The 23976-nt window shown below is 43.6% G+C and overlaps 1 protein-coding gene across 1 annotated transcript in view; it reads right to left on the bottom strand.

Annotated features, from left to right (window-relative positions):
• Nucleotides 1-12809, bottom strand: part of LOC102818469 (40S ribosomal protein S20-like) — a 33315-nt gene extending 20506 nt beyond the window's left edge. The window contains exon 1 of the mRNA XM_006846658.1: nt 12789-12809. Coding sequence (XP_006846721.1) covers nt 12789-12809 — 21 coding nt within the window. The remainder of the gene's footprint in view (nt 1-12788) is intronic.
• Between the last annotated feature and the right edge of the window lie 11167 nt (nt 12810-23976).

A 23976-nucleotide genomic window follows, 5' to 3' on the forward strand; every position in this document is an offset into this window, starting at 1 on the left:
TTCTTCCAGAAATCCTCAAGTATCTCCTCTGTGGACTTCTGAGATTCTTCCTATTCCAGAATGCCAATAATTCTTAAGTTATTCCTCTTCATGTTATCCAGCATGAATCTTAGACTCTTTTCAGATTGTTTTAATCCTTTTTTCTGCTTGCTCTTCTATCTTAGCAGTATTGAGAGATATGTCTTCCAGCTCGCTTGTTCTGGCTTTCATCTCTTCAATTCTACTTTTTACCTTCCAGTGTATTGTCCATTTCTGATATTTTATTATTAATCATCTAGACCTCTTTGCAGGTTTTGAATTGTTTCCAATGCTATATCTATCTTGTTTGATTGCACCTGTAGCACTTTCCTGACTTCTTCCTTATTTTCTGCCAGTCCTCTGTGGATCATTTGAATTTGTCACCATATCATTTTTCTGAATTCCTTCTCATGCAGTTCCAAAGCCTGCTCTTCTTCTGATTGGAAGTCTATGCCTGCCTCCAGATCACTGGTTTCAGTTACTCTTTTCTGGTTTTGGACATGTGCTGAGATCTTTTGTTATTTTTTTCTTGGACATTTTCAGTAGTTAGTTGAGTCTTTAATTCTTAAATGAATGTATGTTGCTGTGTTGTTAAGCTTACTGAGTGTCTCCTGGTGGATGTGATCTGGAGATAGGTTTCCTTTTTCACGTGTAATGCCTAGTAGCTGCTATTAGCTTCTGTCCAGATTGTGGGATATTATGGGGTATGCTTGTAGCTTGGTTATATGACCATAATTGCTGTCTCTTCTTGGGTAACAGGGAGAGAAAGCTCCCACCCCCAGGAAAAAACTGAGAACAAAAGAATAAAAAAACAGAAACAATATAAAAGCAGACACAAAAACCACCACTCAAAAACAAAAATAAAACCCTAGCTGACTGTCCAGTCACCTTTGCTTCGCAGGTCAGTGTGTGTGTACATTAGAATCCTCCAGTGCTGGGTGGGAGTGTCCACTTGCTAAGACCCCTCCTCTAGTCACCACCATTGATGTATGTAGTTAGATGTTGAGAAATGAATAGAAGAAAGATTGTCCACTGTTTTTATCTCTATATAGTTATGCATCTGCATATGCACAGCATAATTCTCAAAATAGCTGCATCCTTGTGTATAGTAGTTGGTGTTGGCTTTTGCCTTCTATGTTGAGGTTTTAGAAGGTGCAATTATGGTTTGGTTGTATGGCCAGACCGGCTGTCTCTTGTTATGTAAGGCAGGAAGAAAGGGTCCTGCCCAGGTCAACTTTAGGGCTAAGTCCCAAAGTCAGACATCATAAGAAACAGCCAAAGGATTAGCTTATGGGACCACTGGTGCTTTCAAGGATTTCCTCTTTGCACCATGGGAAATTTGTACCTTGTGGGTGTAACACTGGACCGTTTTAGGGGTGCTCTACCACCCTCCTTAAGTTGTCTGTGCTGGGCAGAGAGGGTGCAACAGAGGAGAGGAGGAAAGAAAAGTTTTAAAAAGCCATCACACGTCTTTTTCCATATGCTGCTCCTGTGTCTTCAGAGCTGTATCAACCTGGCTGTGCTCCCGCCCCCTGATCTCAGTTCAGGCTGAGGGACCCACAGGCAGCATGCCAATCAATTCAGAAATCACCACCACAGTCAGATTTCTCCACCTGTCAGTGCCGAAAACTCATGTCCCCAGTTTATATTAGATCTAAAGTACTGAAACGGTTCCAAGAAAGCACCTTCTCTGTTTTTTTTTGTTTTTATTTTTGTTTTTGCACCTCTACTGATGAATCTCCCTGCCTGTCGCTGCTTCTCCTGCACCCAAACCAGAAGTCCCCCATTAATTGTATTTTAATGGATGGTGATATGAAAATACTATCTGTGTGATAGGGATTCTTTGACATTTGTTGATATTTCTTTTATCAATATCTAGTGCTGTTCCTAAACAAGTTGCATTCTTTAATTGTTGACTGTGGGATATAAATTATAACAAAATTGCCAAATTTGCTGTATTCTTACTAAATTTTATTGGTTCTATATACAACTTAAAGAGCTCCAGTAGTATAGTGGGTTATGCATTGAGCTGTTAACCATAAAGTCAACAGTTATAATCCAGCAGTTTGACTCCACCAGCTGCTTTGCAGGAGAAAGATGAAGCTTTCTGCTCACATAAAGATTCAAAACCTGGATAAGCTGATACAGGGTCGCCATGAGTAGGAACTAATTCGATGGCACACTACCACCACCACCATCTACAAATTACTAAAAGAAGTATGTTAACATTACTCATTATGATTGTACATTTGTTGCTTTTTTTCTTGTAATTCTGTATGTTTTTACTTTCTGAGATTAGGTTATTAAGTGCATAAAAGATTAGAAATATTATAACTTCTTGGCAAATTGAACATTTTATCTTTATATAATGACCATCATTATTTGCAACAATACTTGGTTGCCTTAAGTTGTCTGTAGATTAAAACAAAACAAAGCAACAACAAAAACCACATACATAGAAAATGCCCCCTCACACACACACGCGTGTGCACACACACATGCGTGCACACACACACACACACCAGAGGAGCTTCCAAAGGGTCACAGTTGTGACAACTCTATGGAGCAATTCTATTTTTTACACGTGGGATTGTCATGAGTTACAGTCAACTCAAAGTAATCAACAACATGCTTAGATGTGTTATTTGTTAATCACATATTGTTGTTGTGATTGTTAATTGCTGTCAAGTCAGTTCCAACTCATAGTGAGCTTATCCAGGGTTTGTGAGGAATGGCTGATGGATTTGAACCTCCAACCTTGCTGTCAACAGTCCAGGGCTTATTCTACAGTGCAACATCAGGACTCTAATCATATTGTAACTTGAGAATTTCTATTATTCATAGTTAAGTTCAGTCTCTACATATTTAATAATGATATATATGGACTTATTTGTTGTTGTTGTTGTTGTTAGGTGTTGTCGAGTCAGTACTGACTCATAGCAACCTTACACACAGCAGAACGAAACATTGCCCAGTCCTGGGCCAATCTCACTATCATTGTCATGCTTGAACCCATTGATGCTGCCACTTGGCCAGTCCGTCTCGCTGGGGTTCTTCCTCTTTTTCTCTGACCCTCCACCTTACCAAACATGATATCCTTCCCAAGCAACTGGTCCCTCCTGACAGTATGTCTGAAGTATGAGAGACAAAGTTTGGCCATCCTGGCCTCCACGGAGCACTCTGGCTACACTTCTTCTAACACAGATCTGTTGGTTTTATATATGAGTATAAACTTATTTTATGCTAGTTAAACTACCTTTAAAATTCGTTTTGAAATTCTTTTACTGTTGTTTTTTGGATTGATTATGTATTTCTCCATCTCCCTTTGCTCCTAAGTATTTGGAAGTTATTTGTTCTGTATATAATCTTTAATTCCTTTGCCTCAAAATTTTGACAAGAAGATTTGGGTAAATACAGTATAAAAGTAACCCATATTTCTACTCTAATTTTGAAAAAGACTGGGAGCCTAGAATATTTTAATTTTTATCATGCATTCCATTCTAGAGCACTGGTGTGGCACTGTAGGATAAGCACTGGATTTAACTACAAGGTCAGCGGTTCAAACCTACCAATCACTCCTCAGAAATCCTATAGAGGGTCGATATAAATTGATACCAAATGGATGGCACTTAACAACTACAACATTCCATTCTTCATGTTATTTCTGTCTAAAAGTTTGTTGCTATTTTGTTTATAGTCCAGTCAAATTACTAATTATCTTAACTGTTATTTTTATTGTAATCAGTCAGTGTTTTTGTTATAGATCTATCCATATATATTTATTGTTCACTATAACTGCAAACCACAAGGTCAGCAGTTCGAAACTACCAGCTGTTCTGCGGGAGAAAGATGAGGCTTTCTGCTCCCATAAAGATTTACAGCCTCGGAAACCCTGTACAGGGTTGTTATGAGTTGGAACTGATTCCACAGCACATAACAACAACAACAACATTCCTTCTTTAATTTTAACGTTTTGGGTTTTTTTTGTTTTCCCCCCATGAGGACCTGTTAAAGGTAAACCAGCTCTGAAATGTATTTATCCTTATTTATTTTTGAATAACAACTTAGCTATTTAAATAACTTACTAATTACAAGTATGTTTTTAAGCACTTGGAAGATAGAGGCATCTGGTTGGTTTCTATGAAGAATTTAAAAGAATACCTTATCTCAGTTTGTAAAGTACCAAGTTTCATATTCATGTACATGAATTGTGTAGTATAAATCCACAAATTCTTATTCATTGTTTACTTAGTTGCTCTTTAGAAAAAAAAAAAAATCTTTCTTTATCTCTCTGCTTCCCTGTCTCTTTGCTCTCTCCTTTTTCAATCTCTCTTATTTACCCTAGGTAACTGCAGTAGTAAATCAACCTTTAGACCAATTTTAGGAAAACATATTTAGTTTGTATTTTAGTAGTGTGATTTAAGAGTGTGCATCTCCAAACTCTAAATCCAAAAAATAGCTCGATATTTTTTGCAAAGAAGTCGACCTCAAATATTCAGTTACTCGTAGATTGAAGCAGGAGTGAGCCACGCTTTGCCATTTAGTCAGGACACCAGGTTTTTAATGTCCTTCAATCCATCTGCTGGTAAACACATACTGTTTATCATGTGCTAGCCGTTCTATACTGCTTTTTGACATTCCCAAATGTTGTAGAACATGGTGTAAAGGTGATATGTCCTGTCCCCTTTGGACACATGATATGCTACACATAACCATATCAACCTAGAAACAAAAATCTTAAATGCTGAGAAATTGTAAGACTTAAAACGTCAAAACGATTTCCTTGGATCAATGTAGCAAGTCAGCTCTACACCCTTCAACTGGTAGGCTCTAAAAGAACAAGGAGCAAGCAGGGATTACTTCTTTCTTTGAACTTGAGAAGCAAATGAATGTTTATCCCTTCACTTTTTTCCCCCTTAGAGACCTCTTTTGCATTGTGAGTGTGTATGTGTGTGTGTGAGAGAGAGAAAGAGAGAGAAGGAGCCTTGGTGGCATAGTGTGTTACCAGTTGGGTTGTTAACTGCAAGGTCAACAGTGCAAGTCTGCCAGGCAGTCCATGGGATAAAGATGAGGCTTTATAGTTCAGTAAGATTTATAGCCTCAGAAATACAATCCAGGATCATAGATTGGTACTAGACAGAACCAACTCGATAGTCAGTCAGCCAGTGCGTATGTATAAGGTATGTCCTGACTCCTAGTCTAGTCAGTTCCAGACTTTTCTAAAATCACCAGTGGAATTTGTACAATTATTCTCTCTCATTATGTACCTTATTGGAATTATCCTGGATACAGAGAAAGACCTCTTGACCAGAACTCAAGACAGAATCTAGCTCAGGCTGTGTGATCATAAGTTAATGATGCTACCACCTTACTTCCATTTCCTCCCTCAATGGTAGGTTACTTTTCATCTCTTTTTGTGAGAGAAGTCCTGAAATGACACAGCAGACAGGCTCTCATAGCACATATACATTGCTCTGCCCTGGAATGTGGACTGGTGCTTTCTGTGGTCATGTTGTCAAAGCTGCTGGTGAGGATGGGGCTTCTGTGGCTTTATGCCTGTCCAAAACCTGCCTGAAGAAAAAGCACCAGATTCAGGGACTAAGATTCAGGGGAAAGACCATTAACAATTTGTATTACCTTGGATGAGTTTCCTCTATCACTATTGAAGACCCTAATTACTATGTCCCTCACAATCAACACTCATGCAAGCAGCAGTCAAGAAATCAAATGATGTATTACATTGGACAAATCTGCTGCAAAAGACCTCTAGAGCATCGATGACACCCTGGAGACTGAGGTGCTCCTGACCCAAGCCACGGTATTTTCAATCACTCATGCATGTGGAAATCTTGACAATGAATAAAGAAGACTGAAGAAGAATTGGTGCATTCAAATTATGGTGTTAGTGAAGAATGTTGAACATTCTTTGACTGCTAGAAGAATGAACAAATCTGTCTAAGAAGAAGTGCAACCAGAAGGCTCCTTAGAAGCAAGGATGATGATCTCATATATTTTGGACATGCCATCAGGAAAGACCAGTCCATGAAGAAGGACATCATGCTTGAAGGAGGTCCTCACTGAAATGGATTGACACAGTGGCTACAAAAATTAGCTTAAACATAGCAATGGTTGTGAGGCTGGCACAAGACCAGGCAGTGTTCCATTCTGTCATATATCTGGTTACTATGAGTTGGAACCAACAACACTATCTGTCCGTGACAGGATTCAACTCTTTGCATTTCATATATTGCCCAAACAGACTTGTTTCATGGATCCCAGTTTAAAGATGAGGAAACTGGGGTTCAGAGTAAGTAGTTTTCTTGAGTCATGCATAGTTAGAAAATGGTAGAACTGGGTTTGGAAGTTAGGCCTGTCTGATACTAGAAACCATTCTCTTTCCAGTAAGCACTACTCTTCCTCTTCCTTAACAACAACTTCACAACACTTGAGCTACAACATAGAACTAATTACATTTGCCTTACGTCACTGAAGGAGATGAGATAGCACAGTGGTGAAGACCTCGTTGCTCTGTGGGAAAGATGTGTCACTCTGCTGCTGTAGATTACAACCTTCAGAGCTGGTAGTTCTGCTTCATCCTACGTGGTCTCTGTGAGTTGGGGTTGACTTGATAGCAATGAGTTTATTTGTGGTACCTCATCGTACTTCCCTTTCCTCAGGTTTTATTTTAGGGAGCAAATGATAGTAAGCATATTCCGGTTACTCTTGATGTGCTATAAACTACCCTCAAATTTATGGACTCTATAGGTCAGAAATTTACTGTGTAGGGCATGGCTTGTTTCTGTTCCATGATGTCTGAGGACTTGGCTGAAAAGATCCAAATGTTGAGGTTGACGCTTCAACTAGGGACTGGAATCATCAGGCTGTTTTTCATTCATGTCTTGTACCTGAACTAGAGTGACTCCAACATTAGGCTCAATTAGGACCATCAACTGTACCTACCTGTCATGTTTTCATATAGCTTGGGCTCAATAAATATGGCAGTGTTTGAGTTGTCAGTCTTCTTATATGAAGGCACCTAGCTACGAAAATGAACTAGGCAGAAGTTACTTCACCTTTATAACCTAGTCTAGAAAGTGGCACAGTATCACTTCTGCCAAATTTTACTGGTAGAAATCATCACAAGCCTGCTCAGATTCCAGCAGAGAAGACATAGATCCCATCTCTCAGTGGGAAAAGCATTGCTGGATTTCATGGCTGCTTTGTTAAAAACCACCACTGAGTATACAGGTTCAAGGACAGTGTGGGGCAGTGTGGAGGAATAATGCCTTGCTATAATCAATGGCATCTTTGTTTTCAGTCAGGGCACTCTGCCTTGCCAAGCATAAAACACTCATATCCAAACAATGTTGAACATGAACTGGATTTAGTTGTAAACAAGATTTTCTTGCTTTTTCTTGAAGACAAATGCCTAAATTTTTTTCTTTAATAAAAAGCTCCTTTGGTAGCAGCAGTGACAGCATCTGCCCTACTACTAAAACATCTGAAAGCACCATTGAAAATTCTGTAACCTGTCCAAACACTCATGGGTCATGAAGACCCAGCTTCACTTGCTAACCTGGGGGAAGGGACAACAAATTACTCTAGTTCTTAAAGGATTAGCTTTAAAATCCTTCTTTTAAAGTTAAGTATTTTTAGTTGAATTAAATTTGAGTCATATAGAAACCTCAGTTTCATTTTCTTTTTTAAAAAAGAAATTTCCACCAGCATGTATCCTTTTTTTATTTTCATTATTTATCCCCTTTAAATTACTTAAGGGCTGTGTTTTGGTGCTTCATTAGATAAGACATTAAGGACCCTGGTGAAAATGAGTGGAATGACTGTGTTTATGTGAGGAAAGCTCCTGTTAGATTCTCTTCTCTGGAACTGGAGAGTTATTTGTTTATTAAAAACTGTTGGCACAGATAAATGCCTGAGATTCATTCTTGCATTACCAGGTGGGGCCCAGGACTTGGTGTTTAAATTTACAAAGGTCTTACATCATCTTGTTCATTATTTTTTGACCATGTTCTTTAAAAGACTATGTCACAATGGGGAGCCAAGAATGAGAGGTGCAGCCTCAACAAAATCAGAGATTTGGATCACTACCTTAGTGGCAATTGGTTAGATACATGGTCATTATCCAGAGGAGATGATGGATTTTAAAAAATGAGAACTTCAAATCTCCAGAGCTAGCCTGGCTGATTTGAAATTTACTTTTCAACTTTGCCACATTTTAATCCTATATGCCTCTCCCAATACCATGATATGTGGGAGAAAGGTGGACTGTGAAATTAAACAAGCATAAATTAAAATTTGAGTTATGGTGTTAAAGCAGAATATTAAAAATATCGTGGACTGCCAGAAGAACAAAAACATCTGCGTTGGAAGAAGTATAGTCAGAATGCTCCTTAGAAAAGTCAGGTTGGTAAGACTTAGTCTCTCATACTTTAGACATGTTATCTATCAGAAGGGACCAGTCCCTGGAGAAGGGCATAATGCTAGGTAAGTAGAAGGCCAGCAAAAAAGAGGAAGACCCCCCCCCCCACACACACACAACAAGATGGAGTGGCTCAGTAGCAGCAGCAATGGGCACAAGAGTAAAAACAATTGTGAAGATGTAGGAGGACCAGGCAGTATTTCCTTCTGTTGTGCATAGGGTCACTATGAATCAGAGCAGACTCAATGGCACCTGACAACAACAGGTTCAAATTCTTTGTTGTAAATGTGGACACATTATTTAAACTTCTGAGCCACTTATTTGGCCTTCATAAGACAGAGACAACAACACTTACTAGATGGTTAAAGAAGGTTTGGAATGGATAACTCTGGTACCAAGTTACCCATTAGTAGCTGGGTTGCTTTGCCCACTTTTTGTATCTACAATGGCCCAGCATAGGCAAAGAACACAGTAATGCTCAATACAAATAGTATGGACTGAGTATTTCCACGGCTGAATTTGATCAACTTCACCCTCTCTAAAATTGTTAGCACATTTTCGCAAATGAGCAAAATCAGGATTATGACTGGCATTTTAGAGACTTAGGAAGTAGAGATAAGAGGAAGGCATTTTTACATTTATTGAACATGTGAAGGGCATGAGAAATTGTTCACTACAGATTAGTAAACAAGCACAAGTAAATCCATGCTGTCAGGAATTGTTAATTCAATAAAAAGTTTTGATTCTGGAGAAAGGGCCTGTGGCGTTCGGAGAGAGACAGAAATCAACCATATCTTGAAGCAGAATCTTTGATGTAGTGAAGAAATGTGAAATTGTTCACTACAGATTAGTAAATTAGCACAAGTAAGCCCATGCTTACTTTGCCTATTGGATAATCTGACACTGGATTTGGGCCAGGCTTGGCTGACTTTGTCTGGGCTTGCACATGTGTCTGTGGGTGACCTTCCACTTTACCTAACATGACATCGTTCTCCAGTGACTAGTCCCTCCTGACAGTATGTCCAAAGTATGAGAGATGAAATGTGGCCATCCTGGCCTTCAAGGAACACTCTGACTGCCCTTTTCCAACACAGATCTGTTTGTTCTTTTGGCAGCCCATGGCACTTTCAATATTCCCCTCCAACACCATAACTCAAAAGCATCAATTCTTCTATGGTCTTCCTTATTTACTGTCCAGCTTTTACATGCATATGAGGTTACTGAAAATACCATGGGTTGGGTCAGGCGCACCTTAGTCCTCAAGCTGACATCCTTGTTCTTCAACACTTTAAAAAGGTCTTGTGCAGCAGATTTGCCTAATGCAATACGGCATTTGATTTCTTGACTGCAGCTTCTGTGAGTGTTGATAGTTGATCCAAGAAGAATGAAGTCCTTGACAACTTCAATCTTTTCTCCATTAATAAGATTGTTGTTTATTGGTCCATTGGTGAGAATTTTTGTTTTCTTCACACTGAGATGCAATCCATACCAAGGGCTGTGGTCTTTGATCTTCATCAGTAAATATTTTAAGTTCTGTTCACTTTCATTAAGCAAGTTTGTATCATCTGCATATCCCAGGTTGTTAATGAGTCTTCCTCCAATTCTGATGCCATGTTTTTCTTCATAGAACCCAGCTTCTTGGATTATTTGCTCAGCATACAGGTTGAGTAAGTATGGTGAAAGAATACAACCTTATCACACACCTTTCTTAATTTTTTAAATCATTCTGTGTTCCCATGTTCTATTAGAAAAAATGCCTCTTGGTCCATGTACAAATTCCTCATGAGCACAATTAAGTGTTCCAGAATACTCATACTTCGCAATATTGTCCATAGCTTGTCATGATCCACACAATTGAAAGCTTTTGCATAATCAATAAGCACAGGTAAACATCTTTCTGATATTCTCTGCTTTCAGCCAAGAGCCATCAGACATCAGCAATGATGTCCCTCGTTCCACAGCCTCTTCTGAATCTGGCTTGAACCTCTGGAAGTTCTCTGTTAATGTACGCTTGCAGCCGTTTCTGTCTATATACCGTGTGTGTGTGTGTGTGTGTGTGTGATATGTGCCATGGAGTCAGTTCCGACTTATAGCAACCCTGTACAGGGTTTACAGTAACCATTATTATGAATCCCATTCATTGAGGAGGAGATGGAGGCTAACGATGTTGCATTGCTTGGACTTTGGCCTGCCCCCTGGTGTCTCTCTCTGCTGGGTTCTTTACTGGGATCTGGGATTTCTGGTGTGGGGCTGTAGGATCTGCACTAGACTGTGAACCACAAGATCGGCAGTTCAAATCCATGAGTTGTTCCTTGGAAACCCTATGTTGTTGGAGTCGGTTCCGACTCATAGCGACCCTGCACAGGGTTTCCGAGGCTGGAAATCTTTACAGGAGCAGAAAGCCTTCTCTTTCTCCCGTGGAACAGCTGGTAGTTTCGAACTGCCGACATTGAGGTTAGCAGCCTGATTCGTATGCACTACGCTACCAGAGCTCCTTTTGGAAACTCTGTACAGGGTCTCTAAGAGTCGAAATTGGAGTTGATGGTACTTAACAACAACTAGTTAGAGGTGCTTTTCAATACCTCTATTTCCCCCTTTCTTCCTCATTTTTGGTGTACCAAAAATTTTGGAGACCAACCACTTAATCTTTAACAACATCCAGCAGAGTGCCAATAAGGGACAATGCAAATCCAGTAAGGTAGGTTTCTTAGAGGCAATGGGGGTAGCAGATATGTAATTGGATGGGGTGTAAATGGAAGAATATGAGATAAATTTACCTTTCCCCTGATTTTGCCTGCATCAGGCATCCTCCTCATCCTACTCCCATCCCTGCCCTCCCCTTGTCATCATATCTAGGCCCTGAAAACAAGGTAAGTCATGGCTAACTTGTAAAAGGCAAGATTCTTTTGTTGGCCTGAGGTGCTTATGAGCTCTGTGACCTTGGGCAAGGAAGGTACTTAACTTCCTCTAGCCTATGTGTCCATGTCCTCATCTGTGAAATAAGTAAAATAGCATATGGTATTACAGCCGCTAATGGAGACCTCTAGGTGAAGTGCCAACCCAGAGCAGTCATCATGATTCACAGCTGCCCCCTAAAGCACCTCTTGGCATCTAGAAATGCAGACGTGTTGGCTTTCACAACTGCAGTGGCTCTGGGTGAGCTGCCAGAGTGGCTCAGGGAGACTGAGCAGCATGAGGATTGTTAATGGATTTTATGGCTCTGTTGAGTACCCCAAACTACAGTTATTAATTATAGGATGCTGTTTAGACACTGTTGCAATATATACATTTTGTTAATTGATTTGTGTACGCTCATTTCTAGTGACATAAAGAATGTGCAAGACCATAATGCTTAGAAGGGATTGTAATTGCCTTTTACTGCCCTCTTTTGCTTCTCAGGCAGGGAACAAAGGTGTTGAGGAGGGGACTAACAGCTCTCCTATGTCTTTGCATCTCAAGCGCAGAGTAGCAGGTTGAGCACCATGTCTAGGTGTTCAGTAAATGTGTTGAATGAATGAATGGGTAATTTGTTTATGACTATATTTCTCTGGTGGTTATATGCTGTGGAGTTGGTTCCAACTCACAGCAACCCTGTATAGAGTTTCCGAGGCTGTAAATCTTTATGGGAGCAGGAAAGCCTCATCTTTCTCCTGTGGAACCGCTAGAGTTTCAAACTGCTGATCTTGAGATTAGCAGCCCGATTTGTAACCACTATGCTACTAGAGCTCTATCCTTTATTCCATAAGATATTTTTGTTAAATATTTTTGTGTGATATGTTGTGTGATATTTTGTTAAATATTTTTGTTAAATATGTTGTGTGATATTTTTGTTAAATGTCATTGACTCTATACAGGGTTTGCTTACTCTACAATTCAACACCCTATATTCAGTTGTGGTTAAGGATTTATTCTGACCCCTAGTTAATATTTATGGAATACCTTTATGATCTTTGTGTGGTAGTAGATGACAAGATGACAATTACTCAATGGCATGGTATTTTACAATGCATGACATCAGGTGGATTCGTTTTAGAGATGTGGAGTGGCCACATAAAGTTGTTAACTTCTTGCATGGACATAGTAAGTCAGGGAAGCTAAAGTGACCATAAGATTCCTTCTACAGCCTCATCAGCCAGGAAACCCAAGTTTGCCTTTTCTGTTCCCCCTGCAGACATGGACAGTCCCTGCCTTCTTCGAAAAGGTGCTGAGCCCAGCCATTGATCTCCAGGTACACAGCTGTCTACCCAGTCCTACAAAGGAGCACTAGCACTTGTGAGCACTAGTGTGCGCCTGGCGCCCTCCCCAGACTAGGAGGCATAGAGCGTCCAGAGACCTGGCCAAGGGCAGGACCCATGGCGGCGGACACCCTTCCACCTCCTCTTCTCAGACGCCAGCTCCAAGGGCGTGGCACGCCTAGGCCCCCCTGCGCCTCCTCAGTTGATGGCCAAGCCCCAGGTGACCACTGTTTGGGTGAGCCCGCCACCCCCTGTGGCATCTGTTTAGAGTACAGGAGGGCTCCTGGAGCCGCCCCCCAGGGTCCTCTGAGAGTCAGGTCTTCACAGGAACAGGAAGACCCTGGAACATCAGAGAGCATTGAAACCAGAGAAAAGTTGGGGGCCGGGGCCACGGGGCGGGGAGACTGTGTCCGCGTCTCATGAATATGTACGAGCCACCTCCCTCCCTCCGTGACGTCACGGGCCGTCCCGGGGTGAGCGCCCGAGTCGCTTGGGGTCCCAGCCAGTGAGCGCGGTGCTACCGGCGAGCCATCCAGAGGCGGCGGGCACCGGAAGCCAAGCGCAGCAGCGGCGGCGGCGGCGGCGGCTGAAGCTGAAGCGCAGCGGGCAGGCACTGCGAAGCGGTCCCAGGCGTGGCACACACCGGGAGACAAGGGCCAGCGTGGGCAGCAAGAGGCAGCTGCAGCTGCGGCTGGTTGACGGCGGCGGCGGCGGCAGCCGGGCGGAAGGCCGGCGGCGCCGCCTCCTCGCGGCTAAAGGTGGGTGCTGGGGAAGTTTCCTCCTCCCTGAGGAAGGAGGCAAGGCAGACTTAAGGGGCAAGCGGCTAGGACCCTGACTCACGCTGGGCATGTCCATCTCCCTTGTAGCAGCTCCTCCGCTCTCTGTGTACCTGGCATTCCCGAAGTGAGACCCTACGCCCTGGACCGAATAGGTTCCGTCCTTGGGCGCCGGCTCTATCCCTGGGTGGGGGGGCTGGAGCTGGAAAGAAGGGGGGAGGGGCGGGGAGTCTGGTCAACTTTGAGGTCTGTCTGTGCCCAGATGGGAGAATAGTGGGTGAGTCTTGAGGTCCGGCCCGGGGAAGGCTTGGTCAGACGCTGGCACAGGGCGGAGAGACACGTAGGTGTCTACTCCAGCCCCTGCCCCTGGGGTAGTAATTAGCAGTGGTGCCTTTAAAGGAGGGAGTCCAAGGGTGACTGATATTCTTGCTCCAGGGTGGGATGGAAACTTGTAGGCTTCAGAGAAGCGCCCCCTGACACCGCGCAGGCTCTCCCAGAGCAGTTCCCCTGGGAATGCACACCTGCTCTGTTAATCGCGGGGTCCAGAAGAAGTGCGGGATGTGAAGCCCTCAGCAGCCTCTCCGACTAAGCTCAGTCTTCCGAAGCTCAGTCTTCCTAAACTCAGGCATCCGCGGGTCGAACGACGGAACCTGGTCTGGCGCCCTTCCACGCCCCTCCATATATTTGAAGATCTTGACGTTCCTACTCTTGCTCCAAAGAAGCAAGATTCTATTGAACGCCTGGCTTTGTCAGAGGAGCCTGGGGGCTGGCGAGCCCTGGACTTTCGCAGTTGCTTTAGAAGGCGAGGGAGGAGCGCTAGGGGTTGGGGGTGGGGGGAGCGTTGGGAGGGGGAAGGGTCTGAAACAAAAGGTCACGTGCTTGAGGCAGGGGCAAGAGAGTATTGGGGAGCGGGTGTGGATGCAAGGAAGGCAGTGGTGGATCCTGGCTGGAACGCCCAGTTTAGGGATAACTTGTTGATTCTCCTCGCTGTGCACACAGCGAGTGTGAGCTTGGTTTGAGGGTTGTGGCGAAACTGCCAGGTGACAATGCGAAGGGCACTTGATGGTCATCTAGCAGTGGTCACTGAAATCTCGCCTGGCGGGCATCAGAAGGCGGAGGTGTCTGCGGCTGTCAGAAAAGAGGCTGCTAGTTAGAGCCAACCCAACTTGGAAGCTGACTTTGAACTATAGCTTACCAGTGGCTCCGGAAGGGGAAAGGTGTATCAGGTAATCATTTCTCTTGGTAGGTGGGGAGAGGGAGAGGCAGACAGTTCACCTTGTCTGGGTTCTTGAGAACTGTTTCTCCAGCAAGATGAGATTGATAAATGTGAAAATAATAGGAGGGTTTCTGTTTCTCCAGTAATTTTTGGTGTGTTGGGTGACTTGTTTTTGAAACTATCTTACAAGCAGAGATCCTATTTTATTTTAGCAATTTCCCTTCCCCCCATATTTTTGAGAGACAATTTCTTTTTTAGGAAGACAAAGAAAAACTCATTATGAAAATGTCTCAAGCATACTGTGGTAAGGATTCACTGATAAGGAAAGGATCATTCAAGAGCGACTGTTGTCTGGGTGAAAACAAGAATAAAGCACAATGAACTTTCAAACCTTTTGCCCTTCTTTTACCAAAATACACACTTCATTAAGCAGGGAAATCACATGATTTTGAAGGTTTCTCATCACCCTGTACGTAGTGAAGCAAATGGGACATTTCTAAACAGATGACTACACACAAGGGGGTCACAGCAAGAGAAGACCTGAAAGAAATTGTTTGTGAAGAGTACCCCGGTGTCTTTTGTTTTATCTTAGTGTTCCTTAACTGAGCTCTCATGTCCGGATGAAAGCTTTGCAAAGATAGAAGTAAAATAGAAAAGACAATTAAACACACACCAAAAAACAGACTTCATGTTCCTTTTAACCAACATGCTTCATTTCTGCTGCTTAGAACACGTCCATTTGTGCTTAAAACAAGTCGTTTGTCTTTCTTTGTGAAAAGTTTACTGACCCTGCAGAATGGGAGGTGTTTAATCCCTCCTACTCCCTCATGACACTTCCATCCACTAGAGGGCTGCAAAGAGCGTGTTTGCTGAATTATCTTTTCTTTTTTTGAGACAAATGTGTAATATTTGATCAAAACAGAGACATTTATTATGACACTTTAGTTGGTATTTACAGGACTGACTCTCCTTATTGCGGTGCATGTGCATTTTACGTCCCCAAATCTCACGTTACTCCTTAAGAATGTTTGAGACTACAAAGTTGTATTTCATGTATATTGTACCCTGCCACTGACTTTGCCATTTTTAAGGTTCATATCATGACTATTCCCATCACTACAAAAGAGAAAACTCTGGGAGGCATGCAAAGAATATTGGATGAAAAATAGCTTTCTTCTTTCTTTCAATTCTGTGTTCATGTGTAGAAGAAAATAGGGAGTGTTTCGGCCAGCTACCTGGCAGAGTTAAATGCATCTCTGAAGTGCATGTGCCCTGCTTTAGCCTGTGTCGGATGCTGTGGCTGTGGTGCACAGCTTGTTCTGCCTTTGTATTCATCTCTCTGGCTGTAAGGAACTGAGCAGCTAATCCACAACCACTGTTTGGATTTTTCATAGATTCTGCGCTGTCAGTACAAACATATTCCTGATTCCACGAGTAATACAGTGGTTAGCCAGCTATTATAACCCTTCCCTTTACCCTCCTTTATTATAACTGTTCAAAAACACAAACACTCCTCTTGGATTAGTTGACAAGACCAGCTTAGCATGCACGTGTTTCATGAGCAAAGTTGGAAGGGCATTGCAGACTTAGGGAGACTCAGAGCAGAGAATACATGCATGCAATCTAGAGAAATATCTTGTGGTTTGTGGTACCTTTGGTGAACTATCAGTGGCTTTAAGGACAAGGTGCATGATTTCTTTTCCTTTCTCAATATCTAGGCATGGAGGTTATGGAGGACAATGCTTAAGTGTAGACCATCAATAGCAGGGTCCGGTGCTCTACAAGATTCAGGCAGATAACCTACAACCAGCCCCTTTCCCAACCCATCCCTACCTTGCTTTGAGAAACTTTTGATCTAGTGGGAGGGAAGATATATGGAAATTTTTAAAAAATGCCAGCAGATAGAATTTTCACAAAGTGTGTTGTTGTTGTTATATGTTGTTGAGCTGGTTCCAACTCATAGTCAACCTATAAAGGGTTTCTGAGGATGTAAATGTTTATGGGAGCAGAAAACCTAGCGGATTTAAGCTGCCAACCTTGTGGTTCCCAGTCCAGTGCTTATCCTACAAGCCATCAGGGCTGCATCCAAAATAGTATTGTTGCTGAGTACCTTTGAGTCGATTTTAACTCATGGCAACTCTGTATAGAGTTTATGGGGCTGTAAATCTCTACAGCAACAGAAAGCCTCATCTTTCTACCAAGGAGCAGCTGGTGGACTCGAACTGCCAACCTTGTGGTTAGCAGGCCAGTACTGAATGCAGACAAGGGAAATGGGGTAGGGAAAGAGCTTGTAAAGGTAGCATTTGGTATTACATAAAGGAGAAAACAGAGCAGAATTGGGTAGTGTCAACGGTTAAACACTCGCTTACTAGTTGAAAGGTTGGCAGTTCCAGGCCACCAGAAGACAGACCTGGCCGTCTGTTTCCAAAAGATGACAGGGAAGTCTCCTCACCACACATGAGAATGCCATGGGTTGAAATGGACTTGACAGAAACTGCAACAAGTAGTAATTAAACTTTATTGAACTCTTCCCGAGTTCTATACTAATCACTTTACATAGGCTGTCTTTAATGTTTGCAATCCACGTAGGGATGGTGTTAGCCAATTTCACAAATGAAGAACCTGAGTCTGACAGAGGGTGGATGATTTACCAAGACCATCAGCTAGAGGGTATGGTGATTGGATGAGAATTAAAGAAGGGTTACCAGGCCCAGTGTCTCTATTAGTCACATCATTTCTCTTGTTGCCCCTTTGGTTTTAAAAGCAGGTCTTGGGAACACAGGGAAGTCCAGTTGCTTGTATCTCTGAGTTACTCAGGAGCCCTTGTGATCCTCAAAGTAGCCTGAGAGCCCGGGGCTTTTGTTTCAAAGAACCGTGCTGGTGAGGGGAGGGAAGAGGTCTTGCTTTCATCTGTGTTCTTCCTGAGAGTCTTCCCTCCCACTGATTCAAAAAACATCCTTGAATATTCCAGATTGCACATTGGAGAACTTCCTGCAGGGGTGAAGATGGTGTGGAATTTTGATGATAAACTGCCTTAAATCAGTGTCGTATCCCAGGGGTGCTGCAAAGTTATTTCTTCAACCACTGAAACACAAATGACAAACCACCGTCTCTGCAGCTCAGCAGCGGCTGTACCCTGAGCTGTAGGCATTTGGAATCACCTGGGCTTCCTGGTCCAGCAAATGCTCTTTCCCTGATCTGGCACTCTGGTCTATGTCTTCAGGCTAGAAGTTCTCCTAACTCAGGACACAATAAGACTTGGACATTGTCTTCCCTGAGAACCTTCCCTGGCTCTGAGGGTACTCACCCCAGGTCTCTGCCTCTGAAATGTCCATGCTCCATGTCTGACTCCTGCTCTGGACTGTGATTTCTATAGAGCAGGCATCTCACCTGGAATCTCCGTGGATCCTCAGGACCATCCCACTGCCTCGCCTTGGGGTACTGTTGTTAAGTACCACTAAGTTGGTTCTGACTCATAGTGACCCTGGACAGGGCTTCCGAGGAGCTGCTGGTGAATTTGAACCAATAACCTTACAATTCAAACTATTCTTGTGGTCCAGTACATTATCCCACAGTGCCACACTAGGAGTCCTTGGGGTACTAGAAGAGCAGTAAATAGTGATTGGCTTAGTGAATGTACGTACGTATGTACCTGTTTGTAATGTATCTCAGTGAATATATGTTTATATTTGCAGCCTCAGGAAACCTTACAGGGTCACCATAAGTCAGAACTGACTTGATGGTGCTTAACAACAGCAAGTACAATAGCAACCTCCTTTTGGAAATTCAAGAGCTTTGTCCATATCCTCATTTGTCTTGAATGTTTCCTTTCTCTCTCTTTCACTCTGTCTCTCTGTATACATATATATCTGGCTTGAGTTGTTTGTGAAAGCCTGTGCTTCTTCCACTTGTTTGTAAATGCCTTGGAAGTCAGAGTCTCGTTCATCGTAATGCAGTTAATGCCTGGTCAGCTCAGAGTAGGGATTCTGTGATATTTGCTATGAAAACAAACCAACATGCCTACATGTCCTAACTCTAGAGGTCTGGAGGAAGAGCTTATATGATCTGCTTTGGTTTGTAAGGAAATGTCTCCTGCCCAGAGCTAGCTCTTTCTTCCCGGCTCTACTGTCCCAGAAAGCAGAGAAAAGTCATTTTTTGGTTTAAGACAGAAGACACTAAGACAACATTTAAGATAATGCACATCAGGCAAGGAAGCCTGATAACCTAATAACAGTTTGGAACAGATCATGACTTTATTATTATGTTATCTAACCCACCATCTAGCTCAACACTAATTGGACTCAATGGTTCCAGTGGAGCAGTGGGTTCTGAGGCTGGCCTGTGGAGAGGGATGAGCTGGGGGAAGAGAGCTGAGGTAAAGGTGCTGGTACTTAGTACCATGCTGTGAGCTCTGGGGCAGAAACAGACAGAAGGCAGGTGGAGGGAGGACTGGTCAGAGAAGAGTTAAAGGGATGTATGAGAGACCAATCCAAACATGCCCTGGGTCATGTTCTTTCGCCATATCAACCAACAGCTATTTCTCAGCCTCTCATTGTTCTCATTGATGGGATCAAAGAGCTCACACTGTGTGGAGGGAAATACCACATGTGGCACAAACTATTGGGGAACTAGATAACTTGGGGGTGGGGGGCGGCGGTTGGTGATAGATCATGCCGAGTAGATCCCAAATAAGGTCTTATAGGAAAGGAAGGTGTTGCCTAGGATAGGAGAAGCCAGGGAAGACTTATGGAGAAAATGAATGGGGCTTGGATGGACATGCAGATAGGCGTGCAAGGTTGAAAGAATGCCTATGACTGGTACACAGACAGGACCAAAGACAAAGCCTAGCCAGGGCCAAACGTAGTTCCGCATACAGGTTATAGAATTGATGAACAGCAGTGCATGTTGATTGAGTGTATACTCTGCCTCTGGACTTGTGTCAACCCTCTAAAGTAGATAGCACTACTAGCCTATGTTCACAGAGGAGAAAGCTTCTGCTCCGAGCAGTGAAGTGACTAGCTCCAGGTCTCCTAACTGGGAGATGGTGAGACTGGAGGGCAGAGTAGCAGACCTAGAGTTCTCATGAGCTCACCTGGGACTCTCTTGTCCCAGGAGCCGCTCCTTCTTGTCTGAGCACATCTATCTGGATTTCATCACACAATTGCCGCGAGTTGGTTTTTCTGGAAGCCTGACTCCCTGACTCACTTCTGGATTAGGCGTGAGCATGGCCTCTCATTCTCATCCAGGCTATGGAAAGCCTCCCTCCCCTCCAGCTATGCCTGGACTCAGAGAGACGGCAGCTGTCTGCACTGTATGGTCTGAGTTGTGCTTGGAAGGGTCCCCTGTGTTGTAAAGACCTTCCCAGCTGTCCGGTCCCTGTGCCTGGAGTTTTCATATTATGGTCTTATATTTGAGTTAACCATCACCCTCTTCTGAATCCTCTTCTAACCCAAAGCAGAACTAAACCCAATCCAGCTGATAACGACTCTATATAGGATAGAGTAAAATTGACCTATACAGTCATGGTGTGGTGCTGTGGATTAAGCTACCACACAAGACCAGAAATTCAAACCCACCGGTAACTCCTTAGAAACCCTACGTAGGGTTGCTATGAGGTGGGACCAACTGACAGCACTTAACAACAACATCAATAACAATTGATTTCTGAGGTTTCTAAGACTGAAATCTATATGAGAGCAGACTTCTACATCTTTCTCCCTTGGAGCGGCTGGTGGGTTTGAACCATTCACCTTTCAGTTAGCGACCCAGTGGTTGATCCAGTGAGGCACTAGGGCTCTTCTCTTTTAACCAGGCAGGGTTAGGTAAAGCCACCATGCACACTTTCATGTATCTTAGCTGACTGGGCTCTGAGGAGGTGAGGAAGGGGTACTGAAGGCCTGTGGCAGGGGTGGGAAGAGATGTCATAGAAAGAGCAGAGACCCTGGCCTGCTCATCAAGGCTGCCTTTTCTTCTATGTCTGAGTAGAATTTTGTGTTGTCCTGTTGTATGTTTCACAAATACCATTTTCATTGGTGGTGTTGTTTGTTGCTATGGAGTGGGCTCCAATTCATCGTGACCCCCTTTATGATAGAATAAAACATTGCCAGTCCTGTGCATCTTTGAGGCTGTTGGAATGGTCAAGTTCATTGTTCCAGTCACTGTGTATTTTGGATGCTTCCAATTTAGGGGAGTTATCTTCCAACGCTATATCAGACAATATTCTGTGGTGATCTATAAGGTTTTTGTTGGTTAATTTTCAGAAATAGATTTACAGGCCATTCTTCTTAGTCAATCTTAACCTGAAAGCTCTGCTGAAGCCTGCCCACTGTGGGTGGTCTTGTTAGTATTTGAAATACTGTTGGCATATCTTTCGGTATCACAGCAACATCCAAGCCACCACGGTATGACAGACTGACAGACGACTTAATAATTTGATACCACTGAGCATGTAATGACTGAAGCAGAAATCAGACCAAGGGATCAGCCTGCTTGCACTTGGTTGTAGTAGGTGGGGTGAGTGAATGACGTCTTGGGCACTGGTCCATAAAGCCCACTCCTGCTTCCTAGAAGTTTTCTAATGTTTGGAACAGACTATTGTGTCCAGCGGTTCTTCAGGGCCTTGCTTGGCCCCAGCCACATACTTTCTCTTCAGAGCATTCTTGTCGGATTTTTTCCCTAGCTCATCTCTAGCTCCTTGCTCAGAGGTTCAAGGATGTCCAGGGTACTACCAGCCCCAACCCCAGCTCTCATCTTCCCTCAAGAATCTGTTACTTCCTCTGTGATGTCTGTTTGGGTGAAAGTTGCACCATTTTCCCACCCATCAAATCAGAATCTTGGAGCCCTCCAGCACACTTACTATCCGTGCCCACCACTCCCAGCCCACTGTCATGTCCAGGTGACTCTGCTCATACCTGCCTCTTCTCCTCCCTGCCCATCACTGCCTTGTTCAGCAGCTCTTGCAAATAAAAACACCTGACCCTCATGTTGACCTCTACCCTCCTCTTCCATCCCACCACTGCCAGGATGGTAGCATGAACTCCAGTCCGACCAGGACTATGAAAAATTCCATCCCAATCATCACTGAGCTTTACCCTTTCTCACCATCCATTCTGAGGTCTGGAAGAGTCCTAGGATTTCACAATTCACTTAGTATTCCTGGAATTGCCTCAAGCTCATGGTCTTCCTAATACCCTTTGTCTAAAAAGCTTGGTCTCATGAAATTCAGGGCTCTGTGCTTCCATAGGTACCAGAATCTTTGCCGCCACTGAAATTCCCAACACCTAGAGTCCATTTCTCACAGCTATTCCCTGGGTACTGCCATCTTTTGGAGATGAGAGGAGAAGGCTCCCAGATTCTTCCTGGAGGAAACCAGCCTTCCTAGTCTCAGGGTGTATGAATCGATGCCTCCTGTTTCCCATGTGTCCCCTCACTACCATGACCCCACCAAGGAGACGAGACATCCATAGAGCACAGACCACAACAGAAGGTATCTACAGAAAACTTCCTCCTTAGCCATTAAACTTCCAGCCATCTTTGTGCACACCCTTGCTTACACACCTCCCGGGGAGCCCTGGTCCTCTCAAGACTCCAGACTCTCCAGCCTGGCTTAAGTTTGGAGATGGATCTACCTCCTTGTTCCCCTTCCCCCACCTGAATTGTTTTGTGGCGTCCTCTTCTCACAAGTAGCTTTCTAGCAATTTCTAGATAGTAATACCAACATCTATCAAAAGCTAACTATGTGCCAACCACTGCCCTGAGTGCTTTCTTTACAGGCATTCATTCATTCAGTCCTCACAGCTACCAGATCACCAGATGCAGTGAGCACTCCGGTTATTCTTAGGTTCGAGTGAGGAAATGGAGGCAAGGATAGGTGATATTGAATACCTGCTTCACCAATTCATAAAGGAGTTGACTGCTGTCAAATCAGCTGTCCAGTGACCCCCACATAAAACAGAACAAAATGCTACCTTAGTTCTTTGTCTTGCTCAAGATGGTTGGTCTACTTGAGCCAAGTATTGCAGCCATAGTGTATGTTGAGTGTCTCCTAACCCAGGCAGGAAAAAGATGAGCCTTTCTGCTCCCATAAAGATTTGCAGCCTCAGAAACCGTATACAAGTTCACTATAAGTCAGAATCACCACGATGGTAGTGAATTTGGGTTGGTTGGTCCAACTTAGGGGACTCATCTTCCAGCACGATATTGAATAATATTTTGTTGTGATACACAGGGTTTTCATTGACTAATTTTGGAAGTAGACAGCCAGGCCTTTCTTCCTAGTCTATCTTAGCCTGAAAGCAACACTGAAACCCGTCTATCATGTGAAACCCTGCTGGCATATGAATTACCAGGATTATAGTAATGCACAAGCCACCACAATATGACAAACTGACTGAGAGGTGGTCGAGTAATACAGTAGAGCTGGGATTTGACGTTTATGTCTACCTTCTGAGAACTCCTGGTGTGTGACACTGTAGGATAAGCACTGGACTGCATAGTCAGTTTGAACTACAAGGTTCCAACCCACCAGCCTCTCCTCAGAAACCCTATGAGTCAGAACTGACTCGACGCCCCTTAACAACAACAAGGGCAACCTTCTAAGCTTATTTGAAAGAGTTCTAAAATACCACTAATGCTTGGAACCCATCCCTAGAGATTCTGACGTAACTGGTTCAGGTAAGACCTGGTTTATTTTTCTAAAACTCGCTAGTGACTCTAATGCCAGTTAATTATGAGAAGTGCCTCACTGTACCATGCTACTTCTTTAGGTTACTAGTACTGCCACAGGGAACCACCTCTTTATTTTCACAGCTGCTGCTCCCAGGTAGGGGCCAGGGTTCCCCTGGATTTGAACCCATTTCTTGGTTCCCCCAGCAAAGCACCTACCTATGGCGTTCCTGTCTCCCTGGCAGACTGTGATCCCCTGCCCACCTCTGTGTGCCCAGTCTCCACCAGTGCCCAAGTTCCAGAGTGAATGCTGAGCACCAAGAAAGAGACTGTACCCAGGATGATGCCCCCCACGCCGGCTGTAATCCATCTCCACATGTTGCATCCGTGCACACTTCCTACTTGGGGCATGTCCTTTAGAAGCTTTTCTTCCTTCTTTAGTTCTCTGGTGTGAGTTATGTGCTCACGCCAACTTGCAGCATCCACTTTGTTAAGACTTAAAATACTCAGCTCTGCAGCTGAGTCAGGAGCGCATTAACAACTCCAAAATGGGCTAGGAAGGCAGGCTGGGAGACACCATCGGAAAGCTCACTGGGAAAGTTTGCAAAAGTCTGTCTTATTGTTTCTAGT

This window comes from Chrysochloris asiatica, unplaced genomic scaffold, assembly GCF_000296735.1.
Source record: "Chrysochloris asiatica unplaced genomic scaffold, ChrAsi1.0 scaffold00028, whole genome shotgun sequence".
Taxonomy (NCBI): domain Eukaryota; kingdom Metazoa; phylum Chordata; class Mammalia; order Afrosoricida; family Chrysochloridae; genus Chrysochloris; species Chrysochloris asiatica.